Source organism: Cyclospora cayetanensis, unplaced genomic scaffold (assembly GCF_002999335.1).
Source record: "Cyclospora cayetanensis isolate NF1_C8 unplaced genomic scaffold, CcayRef3 CcayRef3_contig_7, whole genome shotgun sequence".
Lineage (NCBI taxonomy): Eukaryota > Apicomplexa > Conoidasida > Eucoccidiorida > Eimeriidae > Cyclospora > Cyclospora cayetanensis.
The window spans coordinates 143,094-159,269 of NW_020312700.1; the positions used below are offsets into that span (position 1 = coordinate 143,094).

Consider the following 16,176-nt stretch of genomic DNA (forward strand, 5'->3'; position numbering starts at 1 on the left):
GACGTGCGGTGTGTTGGCCACCATATCTAACCAGTCTCTGCACTTATATGCACGCATGCATGCATATCGTATACATATATGCATCCATGTATGTCTGACGGCTGTACGTTTCAGCGCTGGGACTTTGGGAATCTGAGTACTACTGAGTACGCGATCCAGGAGGTCTTCTTGGCGGCTGCAACTCTGGAGTTTATTCTTTCTTTTCTTCATCAGATGGAATTACTTTCCCTCGTGCTATCTCCGTCCTTCTGGGTAGAAGTGGCGACTCTGCCGCCCTGCATTGCAGCGGTACACTTTGCGTTTGGCACGTTCTTGGGGGACTACAGGATCTCCCAGGTGCTGCTCCTCATGGGCTGCCTAAGGTGGCTAAAGTCTTTCGGTCAGTGCCCTACTATCCAGTCACTACTAAGACGCTAAATGCAATACTGAGAGTGTTTGAATCACTGGCTGTAGAGGTGTTTGTGAATCGCCCCGCAAAGTGCCGTCTATACGTTACTAGAGAGCATTTAACTGCTTATGCTTATGCAGCTTGACCTCCTTCCCATGCAGCGGTCGTTTCAATGACACATTTCTTCCTATCGTATCTGCATCTCTGATGTGGACTCGGCATGATGAACATATATATAGATTTATACGCATGAAACTGGCGTGGGTAGTCTCCCTTTTCTAATTTTATTGCCTCTGCAATCCGCGCTTGTCCCAGATTTCGCTCGGCCGTGACTTGTGCAAGTGCTGCAGTTTTCGCGCGGTTCGTGAGCAGCAGCAGAGTATGGGGAAGCAATACGAAGGGGCAGATTGTGCAACTGATCATGGGAATCTCACTGTTGCTGCTGACCTTCGCCTCCGCAATGTATACGGCAGAGTCAGATCATCCATTCCATAGTACCCAGGCCCCCTCCAGCTTTGCTTTCTTTGGTTTTTGGAAGTATCTCTATTTTGGGATCGTTACAATGTCCACTGGTGCGTTGTGCCCCCCTCCGCAACCATAGTATGTATCATGTGCTGTTTGGACACCTCGATCTTCACGAACCAGAGCAGGAGCTCTTCACGGCTATTGGCACCAACTGCAGCCCTTTCTGCATATTTGCATTCCCTCGTCTGTAGTTTTAACTCTCAGCACCTCATCCAGCACGATAGCTCTCCCCCTTCTTGTCTTTTCTCATCTGATCACGTGGTTCTCTCGCACAGTCTAGACGGGTATAAATGACGCGCCATCAATTCTGCGCTTTGTCTTCCGCCCTTCAAGTTTTCCCGCTCTGTGTCTTCTGGTTGTTTGCCTTCGTCTTCCTTGCGTCCTGCCATATTGTTGCGCCATGTTTCGCGGTTTTCGAACGGTTCTCTGTGTTTCGTGCCTCTACTTTCCTCCTCCGTGTATGCAGCTCAATTTTTCCACTCTGACGCTTTGCTTCCTGCTGCTTTCATATGCCTTTCTTTGTGCTCTCAGTTGGTTACGGCGATATTCATCCGACAACTTGGCTTGGTCAGGGCCTCTGCGCGGTGCTGATTGTTACCTCGTTGGTTTGGGTACCCCGAGAGTTTGCAGTACTGATTGAATCTTTCTCCTCCAGGAAGAAAATCCTTGGCAGCCTCCCTCTTAGATTCTTTGACAGCAGTTTTATTCTCCTTGTTGGGGACGTCAGCCCTTCACAGCTCTCAGCCTTTATTCAGGTGCACCATTATTCCCTTGTGCACCCTTTTCTCACTGGCGCACTGCAAGCACGTGCTTGCTTCCTTTCACTCTATCTCCCCTTCCGCTTTTCTGCGTCAACCTCTGCCACTTTGGCAACTTTCTCATTCTACTTGTTCCCCCTGAAACACTATTGTCGCGGCATCTCCTTTTCTCCCGTTCCCTGTCTCTCCAGTGACCTTTCCTCCTCTTCAGCTTACTGCTTTTCCATTCGTTTTGCTGCACTGCTTAGCACCGTCTTCCTCTTACTCTACCCATGACGGAGAAGCCTTGTTTGCCGTTGGCGCACTCTCTGTGTGTGCATGTATGTCCGTGTTTGCGCACTTTGGGCATCCAGGTGTGGTTCTCCTTTGCCTGCTCTTCGCCACATTGGCTGTCTTACCTATTGCTTCGTGTCTGCCTCTGGCACCCGTCCTCCTGGCTATATGCTCATCCTTCCACGCTCTACGTGTTACCCTCCTCTTCCCCTGTTCTCCTGTCTTACTCTTGCCTATGACTCTCGGCCGTGTGGCGGCCCGTTGATGCCTACAGGAAACGCGACTGCGATGCGTCACTCCCCCGAAGCTGGTTGTGCTAACAGCGGAGAACCTGAATACTTACTCTCACCAGCTGCAGGAGGCACAGCTGGGGAGAGTGCGCATGTGTATCGTAAGTGGAGAGGCTGGCATCGGCGGTGTACATGGAGATCTCACTCTCGTGAAGCCGACACACTCAAGGTAACACGGAACCCTAGCAACGCTGCCCACTTCTGCCATGATAGCAGCACTTGCGGATAGCTGCAGAAGTAAAACTTTTGTGTCCCACGTTACGCGGGGCTGATGCAGCTCTGAGCTTCCGCGGACTGTCGCATCGGCTTTTTTCACATGGATGAAGCTCCTACACATGTTCCGTTTGCGCTTCTTTCGGTGCATCTGCCTATGCGGAAACACCTCAGTGTCGGCGGTATAATTGTCTTGATCCTCGCACGTGGTTGGCTCTCCCGGCCACATTGCCACTCTGCTTCTGTTTGTATTTGCTTTCCTCTGTTTGGAGTCGTCTCCGCTCGCTCTGGGCTTTCAAGAACATGAGAAATTTTATTTCTCTGTGGTGTTCGTTGCGTTTCCCAAGGGTCTGAAGAGGTCTCGTCCCTACCTGACTCCCTGTCAATTTGTGCCGCCTGTTTATTTCTCAGGGGTGTCTTTGTCCTGTCTGCCCCGGCGTCTTTTAACGTTTTCTGTGATAGACAGGTTCTCACACGTGTCGTCAGTGTTCTTAAAGAGGGTGTAGACCCAACTCGTTGCTGCGTGCAACTTGGCACCGAGATTTGCGCAAATGTACTCGCCACCATGGGGGTCACTTCATTCAGTACGCCTGCATTTCTTCCTCTAACCTTTCTCTAACCAAGCTTTTACTTACCTGCGCGTATCTATATATATATATGCCTGTGATCCCGTATATGCTCTTCCATCTTACATGCTCATCTCCTCTCTCGTACTTCTACGGTTTTCTTCCCTTTGTCTAGCTCATCGCTACCTCTTTCGCCTCACCCCCCCTCCCTCTCTTCTTGTCAATCGTCCATTTTTGCACTGAACGTCACGTAATGCTTCTGGTCCCATGTCCTTTTCCCAGCTCCCGAATTCCTGACCTTCCCCTCCACACACCTTTCCGTTTAGAGCGCCTGCTCACAGCTCTCTGTGTTGTCTGCGTTGCTTTTCCTCTTCTTGCCAGCCATCCTTAGCGACCTAAAGATGAGCCTGATTTCGCGTTCCCTCTCGGACTGTCCAGGCATCATTCCTCTTATCACAAACCTGAGTGGCAGCGCCTACCCAGATGTGCCCTTGGGAGTTCTGCAATCCAGGTTCAGCCCCGAGGCCATGCAGCACATTGAAGCATATATCAGGGGAGCCAAGCATGCGCTCTACAGCTTTTCCGTCCCCCCCTGTATGTATGGGATGACGTTCGAGGTGGGTCATGTGCCTGGTGCTCCTTTTGTGCAGTATAGCGCCTCCTGTAAGGTTGGGGTACGCTCCTCGTTCTTCTACCCACCTTTCTACTGCTGCTAGCGGTGCTGTTCAAAGGAGCTTTCTCTATGTCTCCCGTGTGACGTGTGTGGAACACACATTTTTTCAAGTGGGGCGCAGAGGGAGCTGCGCTGTCGCTGCACATACTATGGCCTTGGATGGGCACTTGGATTCCAGTGGCAGCCAGACTTGCGTGCATGTAGTTTAGTCCGTATGCGCACAGCGGGGTTGTGCAAATCAAGTGCATGTGCGTGCATGTGTGTGTGTGTCTCTTGGACTGCAGGAAGTGACGGTCAATCTCTTTCGTGTTTCTGGTGTGATTACAGTGGGCTTTCGGAGGGGCCAGACGCCTCTGCCAGGCCGTGGCATTAGTTGCGACGACGTCCTTTCGAGGGCTTGCGCTTGTTGTTTCCCTCGCCTTGCGGCGCGTCGCGGATGCATTGGAGCCTCCCTTTCCCTCATGAAGAGCTCCTCGCTCGGGGTCCTCCACCCCCCTAGTGGCTCCTCCACCACAACAAGACCTTCTTACTGGCTAAATCCCTACGGGAACAACTGCGTTCTAGGAGCAGGCGACAAACTCATTATTATTGCTCCCTCCGTGGCAGTGGCAGAGTGTCTCCAATATGCAACGCGCCTCCCCTGGGCTAGGCCTTTCTTTCGCATGCGCACGCTCGTGTCCCACCTGAGGCAGGCCGGGGAGACGAAGGTCTCTTGCCTCGTAAAGCCCGACCTTTTTCACCGCAAGAGCCTCTCGAAAGTTGTGGACAAACGAGGAACCCGCAATTCTGCGTTCGCTCTGCGTCCTGCTGAGGAAGCGACTGGATTCGCGGCTGTATCCCCCACAGAGGAGCTCCCGACCATCGCCACTAATCCATTGGTGGCTGTGGAAGAGGCATCTCCGGCATTTGCAAACTCTGGGCCGTCAACAGGTGTGGACGAGCAGCACTCGGATTCTTTCTTTGCCTTGCTTTCTGCCCCGATCTCCCCTATGTGTGAACACGCAAGCTGCCCCCTCCAAGCCTACACGGTGTCCGCACGTAGGACGACTGGATGTGGATCTAACACCCCCTGTGATTTGTTTAGTGGCCTCGCAGGCGGGGCATCGGCTGGCGCTGCAATTCTTCAAAGTAGGTCTGGGCCTCGTGCCTTCTCCAGAAACCCGGAAACGGAGGCTGGCCCCTCTTCGCCAGCCCAGTCGAATTCCTCGTCGCGTAACAGCTCTACCCTTGAGGCTTCCATGCCTTCTCCACATACTTCCCCCACTCGGCCCTCGCACGGAGGGGTTTCCACCATAGCGGGAAAGGCCCCTGACACTTCACGCCGTTCAAGCCGATTTCTAGGGAAGAGCGAAGTACACGTCGGACATAAACTCGTGCAAGGCAGGCCTGCTGAGAGCCAATTGGTTTTGGATGCCAGCAAAACTGCAGGGCTGCAACCCACACTTTCTCGGGTTCACTTTGAAACGGTGAGGCGTTCCGGGGGAGCCACCACGTCTGCGTGCTTACTGGGTGCTTGCGTGCATGTGCCTCCACGTAATCGTGGATCGCTTCAGGATGGTCTGCTGTTGCCTCGACCCAGTCGTAAGAGGCTTTTGGCCGATTCGTTCCCCGTGGATTTCCTGAGACGCGGAGTGACTGTACCTTGTCCATGAGTGCAGGAGGCGGAGCCCGCGGTGCCACTGATCTGTAGTGATATCCTAAGCGAACCAGAAGGGCCCCAAGAGGAAGCAGCAGGCACGTTTCTCCTCCGCTTTCTGTCTTGTATCCTTTTCTCTCTCTCTCTCTCTCGTTTGCTCATAGAGCCTCTTTGCCTGTGCAGGCGGCAAGTGGTAGCCTGTTTTTGCGCCTACAGAGACGTTGCCTCACAAGGATGCATTTGCTCCCTTCCGGAGTCAGTGTTCCTTAGGCAGAGACAAAACCAATTGTTAATTGCAAAGCCAAAAACCCGCTCCCATATCGAAAAGATCCGTTCATACACAGCAGGATCTAACGTTGTTTCTCTGTCTCATGCTCGCAGCCTTTCACGTGGAACGTCAGGGCTCTATCCTTTCTGAAGAGACATTCGATGATCTGGCCCATGCAGACACGAGCAAGGTTTGTGCCTTCGTGCAGTTTTGCAGCCGTAGTGTTGCTCATTCGCTTAATCCAGAGGGACCATTCTGCTTTTGTGGACGGGGTCCTCTCGAGAACACGATTGACCCCCTCAAGCTGACAACCCTCAACAGGCCTTCGGTCACCCGCTGCCTCATCTCTTACTAACGGCAGTCTGCACATCATGGACCGTTGCCTACTTGTATATGTGTATATACATCTACTGGTTTTTTGCTCCGTCTTATCCCGCACGTTTGTCCCGTAGCTTACAACGGACAGCGTATTCTCTGTTGCATGGGCTTTCCCTTCCGTTCTTATTTGCCCCTCCTCCACAGTGGCCCTCAGCTGCTCTTTACATCGTCCCTCAGCATTTATGTGTCGCATGAAGCAGCAGTGTGCTCTCTTAGTCTGGTACATATCCACTCTTGGTCGCCATCCTCGCTCTGTGCATCTTCCTGTTTCCGGCACTCGACCTGGTCTCTTTATAGCAGTGTGGAGTCCCAAAGCCATTGTGTACCGCCGCTTCCCTGTGTATGTGCTTTCTTGTCATGAGTATTCTGACTAATGCTTCTTTTGGAGTGCTTTTTCCTGCTGCAGCTGTTTGTGAGCTCCGCTGCGGAGGCCTACGAACGGAGCTTTGTGGATGCCACGAAGCCGCTGATTCTGGTTTGCGGTTGGCCCAAGTTCCTCTCTCGTCTCCTCAAGAAACTTTCACTGGGCAGCGGCAACAACGTCATAGTGCTCGCTGCAGAGGTAATGCTGACTTTCGTCCTTGTTCATCTTGTTCGCTGCAGTAGTATTCCGTTTTTGTCTGCCTTTTACTGCTATACCCCAAGTTTTTCTGCCCCTCTATCGGTACTTTCCGCTGATGTATTTTTCCCTAATCGATTGTATCAAGCCTCCTCAATTAGTAGCCTCTGAGTTCCAGGATTGTAGTACGCAAAGGGCGACCTGTATTAGGGGGCCTCAATCTCATGCAACCGTATAGTCGGCCTTATCTGATTGCTTGCAGACGCCTCCCCCGTGGTCTGACTTGAAGATGCTGTTGCCTTATGCCTCATTCACGGCGATTATTAATGGCCAGCCACTTAATGAGGTCGATCTGATGCAGTGGGTTCTTGCACACCGTTTTAATCGTGGGCACTATGCCTTCCGAAGGCCTACCTGTCAGCCTTCTGCAACCAGTCACACCTATGGTAGGCACTTCTGTTCATTGTCTTACTCCGAGAACTCAGAGGCCTAGTGGCTGTTTCTAGAGGTATGTGCTGCAGTTCAGGGCTGTTGGAGGCCCGATGTATATATATCTTCCCATTAGCTCTAGATGGCACCGTCTACGAGGGGACGCCCACCATACAGCAGCACAATGACAGAAACGCTATCCTGGTGTATCTGCAGATTCGTCATCTTCTGCTTCATGTAGGTCATAATCCGCCTATTCCCAAAGCCTAAAATCCAAACCCTGGTTGCCAAACCACAGACTGTCGGCAAAACACGGTGTATGTTTGCAAGCCTCATGCGCTCAAGCAACTGTGGGCGATGTCCCTAATCTCAGAAAATGGAAGTGCTGCAATCTTCTGGGGCTCGAATTAGCGATGGTTCGCCAAACGTTGGCAACGGTGCCTTGAAGTCCATCAATGCCTTTGGCTTCTCCGGTAGTTTCTCGTCCAAGGGGCGGTGTAATGTGTCAGCGCGCCTCGAACCTCACCCTCTCCGTTGCAAACCCCCTGGACCGGCTCCTTCGAGCGCTGGGCCCTCTCCTCCCCGCAAGAGCTTTTGGAGGCGGCGGGGGGCTGCATTCCGCCTCCAAAGGGGTCCAGTCAAAAGGAACAGCAGAGATGGTCCTTTCAAATTCAAAAAACCCTTCCTTTTCCGACGATTTGTTGGGGAGGAGCTTGTTATCATTGAGCTACAAGACCATGACAACTGGCGCTTCATTACTGATGCAGAATGGTACCCTTGAGGCGCGCGGTCGAATTGAAACTTGACGCGTGTGCGGGATGTTCAGAATGAGGGAGATGGTTCACAGGCTAGTTCCCGCCGATAGTTCGCCTCCAAAGATGCTCCAAAAGATGTTCAACTGGCGTTTCCCTTGACTTTTGTATTGATTGTGTTTGCTATTCGGGTTGCTGTCACTGCGCAGGATCGAAAAGGACTTGCGGCAAGCCCCCTGTTATTCTACTGCCTCTTATCTTCACTCCACGGCCTACATGAACGGCAGTTTCTTCTGCGACCGCATGCTCTACAGCGTCATCACGCAGAACCCTACCCTTTCTGAATTTTCAGTCCCTCCCCAGTTGCTTGTCGAGCTCGTTGGGAACTCAATTGTCACCTCCGCTGTATGTAGAGCGAATCGAATACGGGAAACTTGCCCTATGGTTTAGGACCTTGTCCCCCTCCCCCAGCGTATGCCTGCTAGAGTGTAGGAGCCTGGAGTCTATTCGGTACTGTGTGATAATTGTTTCCTCACTATGAAGGACATGTAGGGGGTATTGTACTTTCGCCTTGTTGTGAATTGGCCACAGCCTTCTTGTCTACGAGTGTCTTCCCTAGTACTCGTATAGGCGTCCCTAGGGAGTTCTGTCAACATGTGCGTATGGGTTGCTTTGCTCATTCTGGTGTGTTGTGCAGCGTGGATTGCAGCTGGAGGATGTACCTGACTATGCATTCGAGGAGGATGGGACATTTGGTCGCCTATTTGAAACGATGCTCTTGCGCGACAAGATACCGATAGCGCTGTACCGACAGTGAGCTGGCACCGGTATGGGGCCCCTTCAATGTGCAGGCGGCCGTAATTAGCCCTCTTATTAGGGTATAGAATTGCATGTCAGTTAGACGATATATACCTCTGAACGTTTGACTGCACGGTCTCTAATCTACGGCGAGGCCCCAATGAACCAGGGATAGGAGCAGCCTCCTACTCCTGTCGCTATTGTGGGTATTTCTGTCTCTTGTGGTGCGTGTCTCCTCAAGAGGTTTGGGGTCCCTAGAACACTACGTTGTCACATGCCCCCATAGGGAATGCCTGCTGAAACGGACAGATAGGGTGTACATACTCCACCCCGGAACAGAGAGGATGAGTCTGACTGCAGATAGGGTGGTTAAGCGTATAAACGCGCACCTCGCCAAAAGCCTTCAATCCAAATCAAAATCCTCCTCTTCTCATCAACCAAGCAATTGATCCATCTTTACCATATTTCTCAGCAGCTAGAGCTTCCTAAACGTTTTTTTCCGAATAACATTTTGGGGGATGCTTTGAAGCATCAACTTTTGCGTTCCTTCAGGGTCGTCCATGATGGGTGAGAAGATTGTACGCATGTAAACGTTGCGGTTTAGCTCGCTCACCTGTCAACTGCCCACTCATAGGGGCAGCAGGCAAGGGAATAGATAGGCTTCGGTTTTCTCCCAGAGGCTGCCGCTGCTGCAACGGCGAACGCGGATGCGGTGCCACTATATAAGGCTCTCACGGGTGTCCACATCTTCACATATTCATACCGCCAGTCTTCCTTCTAAAGCTTTGCGTTTCCAGTGGTAAGGGGCTTAATTTCCAGTGTGCCTCTGAGAACAACTGTGCCCTTGTTGGAGAGATCTAGAACTTGAAAGACGACAGTAGAAGTGTTTACGCCCCACATGCACACGCGGAGGCGGTCCCCTGGGGTAGTGGGCGCCGTGAAGCGACAGGATATACTTGCCACACGAGCGGGGTCTCCATCTAAGCATTCTTTAATGATATCTGCAGGAAGTACACAAAGACCCCACTAGATATTGTCTCACGGTTGCTAAGAACTAAGGGCTTACGATTCAATGCTCAGGGCAGGCATGCACGCGCAGCACTCTTATTTCTGTTGCAGGACATGGGGGTCTGTAAGTGTCCTGAACCCTTTGGTGTACTTCATGACCCTTCAGCACTTAATGTGGAATGTGGGACATAGAGGCCACGAGATTCTTTCCCTCCAAAACTCTGATGAGAGCGCTTACGCCTTGTAGCTATTCCCAAAGTGCATAGCCCATGGAGTATAGGCCTCGAGAAGCCACCCATCTTTGCAAGGCCCGAATCCACCTGAGAGACTCAAGAGAAAACAAGTGCGCTACATTGTCTCCCTTTGTGGGTAGGCATACGGCACGACACGCGGAAGGAAAAGTATATCCTGGGGGGCCTTTCAGGAAGCCCTGTCCTCCACAGGCCACCGGGTTTTGGCGTGTCAGTGTCTCATTGCACAGATTACAAAGGTTACAAGAATTATATATCTAGCAGAAATGGGAAAGGGCATAAAGAGGCCCCAAAGCTCGGAGCGCCCCCTTACATGCAGCGGGTTGTAGTCCCCTGAGAGTCGGTATACAAGAGCCAAGTTGGGCTGGGTCAGGATCTCAGCAATCTTCTCAGGCGCTCCCATCGGGGATTGAAAGGTAGCTATAGAGGCTCCAGAGGATGATGGTCCTTCGCCAAAGTTACCTGGGAAACGCACAACCAACGCTCGCCAGGGGCCTTCTGCGGAGGTGTAATTCCTGCTTACTAAGTTGAGTTTTAGCTCCTGAGAGTGTTGGATCCGCGAATGGAGCACGTTTATGCATTTCTGTTTCAAAGAGTCTCTCTGGATCAGCCCCTAGCTCACCGATGCCTCTAATGAAGAGCTGGAAATCGTTAACACAAAGTAGGTCACCCCCGCAAAATGCTTCCACGCGGACGGCTACCAGGGCCCCCGACTGAGGCATTCCCACAACTACAAAACAGTGTGCTCACCGTCTATACCACCAGGAATGGCCTACAGAGCACTAGAGTTCGGGTGGGCTGAATGCCATGCGCATGACCAAAAGACGAAAGTGACTCTGCTAACACCACGCCAACGCGCTCCTGGGAGGCGACTGCTAACCCTATGAACCGAATCTTTACACAGTAAAAAATTGGCCTCACTCACCCGTTTATCGAGAACATCCTGAATCGCGGCACGACATCTCACTCTAATATCTGCTTGCAGAGGCTGGAATAGGGTCAACTTGTGCTCGCCGTGGAGCAGACGCATCGGGTTGAAGTCGGGAAGCCCTGGAAGCAAAAACCCCCATATAAGGTCCAAAGCTTGTGACATGGAAAGCGTAACCCTCCTCTGTAGGCCACATGACGACTCTAGGAAAAGCTCGTACCTAACATGTCAAGATTCAAGGTGCAGCGATCTGAGGCCCACAGAAAAGCCACTCCTCTTGTTTGACAGGATATGGTGCCATCATGTCAAACTAGTATTTTGCCTTTGCAAAACCCCAAGTGCCCTGTGTAGTGACAGTACGAAGAAAGAGGCACAACAAGAATGTCAGAGAGGTGGGTTGAGCCGTACAAACAACTGACCAGGGCATTTGTCGAGGCCTTCAAAGATAGCAGCCACAGACATAAACGTCGTGGCGAATGTTGGTAATACAGAAAAACCTAGAGAGCTCCCCTCATAGCAGTAACGGAGGTCTTTTTCGTCGAGAGGGTCCTGTGTCATCAAGTATGAGCAACTTACGAAGGTATTCACATGGGAGAGGTACGGCAGGGGCGGAAGAAATGAGATGAAAGTACACCACGAAACCGAGGGTGTGACATGGGAGGTCTTACAACGTCGCAACAGATATAAACTGTCCCAATGGTTGCTAGGGCCCTGAGTAAAGAGTAAGAAACAGGGAAAGGAGCCAATTCTGAAAAAGCTGCACTCTGTCAGAGGAGCGGCCTCCCCGGGCACCAAATGTACCTGACATGCAGCAGTCCCTAGAGCGTAAAGGATGCAATCGCGGGTGGTGACGTCCCTTTCCTCCTCCGCCAACACAAACCCCCGACACAAATCGGGGATTACCTGCACAAAGACAGAAGGACACAACCCATGAGCACAGGCAAACAGTGTGGACAGGTAAATGGGCGTCCGTCAATAAAACCAGGTATGACAATATTCCTAAGATGATGATCTCCCCTTTTCCACCTGTTTTGAGGTGGGATGACCCCGCGCAGACAAGCGCCCAACACCCTAAAACTAGTGGTCAGAGCTGCCAATGAGTAGCTACGAGGAAACAGGGTAGGGGGCTTCGTCGGAGAAACTCATGGCAAAGACAGAGATAAAACAGGATTTAGAAAAGAGGCTGAGAGAAGAGAGCTGGTACGGCATGGTGTTGATGCCGCTAACAATGCACGCGGTGTGCTGCAGGAGTATCCCATTGCTTATCAAATACACTTCTGCTATCGTGTCCTGAGTTCATAGCCCTATGGCGGCACAAAGGGAGCCTGGTCCAGGACAGAATTGAAACATAGAGAAAAGGAAGCTGCAATTAGAGTCGAAGCTTGTCAGTAGGTGCTCGCCTTCTTTGGCTTCCCCATAAGACTCGAGGTGACCCTCTGCTGCCCCCTTTGTCTGCAAGGTATGGGACGGAAAAGGGGCTTAAATTATTATGACGCACACAAAGTAGACGAATGATACCCTAACAAGGAAGATATTGTGTCTGCTATCTGGCTTCAAAAGCCCCAGGAGCAGTAGACCAGGGTCGTTCCGAGATTCCACATACCGCCACATTTACATATGCATACACACAGTTAAATGCAGCCCCAGGCTGCTCCATTATTTTTGTATCCAGATGTAAAAGCCAATTACACCTGTCCAATACAAATCTATTTGCTTGCCTCCTCTACCCGCATTGCTCGGTTCCGGGGGAGGGGCACCAAAGAAACAAATCTTCAGGGGAGTAGACCCTCTAAACGTTAACACACAATACGGCATCAAAGCAGAGCAAAGACAAAAAAAATCACAGATCCATAGTGAAGATAAGGAAGCTCTGTAAATTAATTAAAACAGGACGGAAGGAGCTTGGTCTTCTCGATCTTGAAATACCAGAGGCGCAGAGTGCTCTTTACATACGTGCTCCTTTGCCAGAGAAGAGGTAGAGGCTCAGGCCTCTGAGTTGCTAGGAGAGTTCGTTATTTATATCATTACTGCACATACGGAGTCTAGTGATCACGCAGCTTTGTTGCCTTTTGATGCATCTAAATTTGTCTCTTGTTTCAGGCCTCTCTACGGCGATCGAGATAGATGTTCTTCAAGCCGGGACACAAATGAACGCTTTAAGTCACTAACATGCCTCTCGTGTGGCTATCAAGTGAGTTATGAGCAGCGAGAAACGGGGGAGCCTACAGACTAACTATCCTCACCAGCTAGGACACCCAGAAGGGCACGCTGATTGCTTCCCTCCTATATCCGTCTTGTTCACTGTGTTCTTCCCTGGCAAGCACATACAAATACTAATTGAAAGAGCTAGACCTAGCAACATCACCGTTGGTGCAAATGAGATCCTCATGCGCTACACTTTGCAGTTAGGTAGTTGTACCCTTCCGCAGCCCCAACACAAAAAATAGTGGATAGTTAGTGAGTGGTTTCTCAAAATAGTTCCCTCGTTCCCCTGCCCCCGGCTCTGCGAGCTCTGTCATGAGGGGAGAGGGACGGCTAGGGAGGGTGTAGTTGCATTCTCTAAGCACTCCGGTCATTCTCAGCTATTTGTGAGTGGCATCTAGCGCACACTCGCACAACATCGATCTTTATTGTATTAAGTTGATAATACTCCGCCATACATGATAGATGCGAGTAGGCAATCAACTACTTAACTCTTTAATAATTTATTAGTGAATATAACGTGTAGCTTAGCCCACCACGCTTACCGCATAAAAGCCGAAGTACGACAACAATAAAAAATAGACAAACAACCCCAAAAGCATTTATTTTTGTTGCAAGTGGGTAGTCCTGAAGTAATATGCCTGCATCGCGAAAGTATTCATCATATGATGCATTCAGATTCCAGCAAAGGGAGTAGGAGCCCCTTTTTTTCAACTACATGAATAGGGAAACACGAAACGTTCTGCGTCGTAAGGCCAGTTAGGATGCAGGCATCCCGTAGCGTCACCATGAGACTTTGAAATGCCCTTAAGGTAGTCTGGGAGTAAATTTTCTTTCTACAATGCGGTTAAGGACTCATACAGCTCTTATTAGTAATTGAGCCTTGTTGAAGCCCAGATGAAATTATATGGGGCAACAAACACAGCAGCATGCCTCTTACAAATACAGGAAAGTTTTGAAACCTCCTGAAAGGGTCACGAAATTATACCTTGCAAGGAACAGCTGACTGCGTAAGTGTCACCGCAGACGCAGCAGGCATGTTAATTCACATATGTTCATTCTTCTAATAACAAATGCATTCATAAACCATAATAATCATACCACTGTCCTAGAAAACTTCTCACTGTTGCTCTATGTTAGCATCTACATCTGGCTGCGTTCGGAGACCCTATGAGTGTAGGCCATCAGGGAAGACAACTAAGAAGGTCATGGCAGCTGCACTTCCAGCACGTAGTAATATGGGGAAGAAAGTAGCACATTACTTTCGCCCGTGCTAAAGCCTGGTTGAATGGTAGTGTACTAAAATCCACAGTTTTTAAAAAAGCGCACGATAAAGGGACGTCCAAAAGAGGTGTGTGGCTGCCTGCTTCCCAGATATCTACGGCAATCGCTGCATAGCGTGTGGCTCAGTCCATTACAAAACAAATTGTTCCCTCCTATTACTAACCAGACTCTGCTGATTGTAATCTGAGCATATTTGACGGAAGTTCCCTTAGTCTGCACGGTTCCCTACTTGTTTGCCTTCCCCTTACCTGAACTTTTCTCTTCTGAATGGTCCACGCTAGCTGCTTTTTTTGTCTTTCGTACTGCTTCATTATGCTTCCGGCTGTTAGATAGATGGCACGTAAAGAACGCTGAAGAAGAGCCTGCACAGTGCAATATCAAAATTAGCACATCCATTGCAGAGAGCAGCAGCCTTCTCACTCGAATCCTCTAGATAAGTTAACCTTCAAGCACAGTTTTGTGGCCTTCTTCGAATCATTTTAGGATATTGTGAACGTTGTCTGTGCGCCCCATGGGAGCTCATGCGACTCCTCCGCCACCTGCATTGACTTAGTAATATTCATAGGCCTACATGCAAGGCTTTTTGCGGGGGCCCTACTGCGTACTGATATTTTCAATGCTTAAATACTGTTTTACCCTACCTCTGGACGGTCGTGGTGAAAAGCAAGACTATGACTCTACGAATCGGGCTTTGAACAGTTCTGTGTCGGTCCTTTTGTACAAAGTAAAAGGGTGCTTTCAAATATCGTACCTGCACCTCTGGTTGCTGGGATCTACAAAGAGTGAAATGACCACTGCCTTACTTCAGCTGCTGAAGGGCAAGCATAGCTCACCGCTGCGCATTCTTCTTCGTTTTTTCCGCCTTTCATCACGTGCTGAACCACCCCCTTGAGACCCGCTATTTTAATTTCGCTAAATCTCCTGGGTCGTTTGATGGAGGGCTGGCAGCAACTAAAAGGCCAAAAGTGGAATCTCTACTTCCAAATTCACAAAGTTTGCGTTTACAGTCAATTGAAACATACGAGGACGCTGGAATCGTCCATTAGGCGAGGCTAGAAAGAATTAAACCTTTACAATCTTACTTGGCGGATGAATAAGGTCAGGAAATAGGACATGCAGCGAACCGATAAGCTCACAACAAGCCAATGCAGATATGAGTGCAAGATAAAATGGACGCTGTGGTCTGCAAGGTGCATAAGGTGTTTACTCTAGGGCATTGACTTACAAACAAAGGACCCCACCCTTTTCTGTGCAATTTTTGTGGATTTATATGCATGGACTAGGCTTCAAATTTGCGGCAAGATTGACTTCGTTGGATCACGCGAAAAACCAATAAATTTTGCTGTCGGAAGACCTATGGATCCTTAATTTCTTATGGGATTCGCTGCTTCTGTGTGCCTTTACGCATCTTATGACAAATAAAGGAGCTACAGATTGTCTGACAAGGTTCTACGGCGCTTTCAGGTGGTGTGAGTGATGTGGCTTCATCTTCTGTCGCTTCTATCCTATCCGGGCTGTTCAGAACGGCTTTCCTGCGTCCTAGGTAGGGCATATGGCCAGTCGAACTACCATGATATAACTTAAAACACATGCAGTAGCTAACCAGTTGTCTCTTAAGGTGACAACAACCAAAAACAGACACACAATAGACTTGTATCTATTTCAGGACAGCCCAAATGCCTCTGTACCGCAGACATTGCTGTCTCTCTACATGAAACACACATGTTTCCACACAGCGAAGACCATGTGCTGCTCTACAGGCAGCACATAAGTTATCGGTAGAAGAGACTTGGATTTCTTGCTGAGGCTTCCAATGTCTCGAAGAGGGACTCCCTCACCCCCCCCCCCAAAAGAAGGGTCAATGCTCGTTACCTTTCCTTGTACCCCGCGCTTGCGTAAAACACATAAAAATGTCAGGGCGAGACAACATAAGCAGGAGAAGCCACTGTAGTTCATCATATACTGCAAAAAATAAGATGGGGTCAGCCACAGTGAAA

At 50.1% G+C, this 16,176-nt stretch overlaps 1 protein-coding gene across 1 annotated transcript; it reads right to left on the reverse strand.

The window, feature by feature from the left end:
* Positions 1 to 9,283: 9,283 nt before the first annotated feature.
* Positions 9,284 to 12,111, reverse strand: LOC113146857 (peroxisomal multifunctional enzyme type 2-like). The gene is made up of 6 exons (XM_026335452.1): positions 12,094 to 12,111; positions 11,457 to 11,596; positions 11,113 to 11,264; positions 10,691 to 10,815; positions 9,753 to 9,834; positions 9,284 to 9,507 (listed from the first exon to the last, which is right to left on the reverse strand). The coding sequence occupies exons 1-6, from the start codon at positions 12,109 to 12,111 to the stop codon at positions 9,284 to 9,286; spliced, it is 741 nt and encodes a 246-aa protein (XP_026191237.1).
* Positions 12,112 to 16,176: the final 4,065 nt, after the last annotated feature.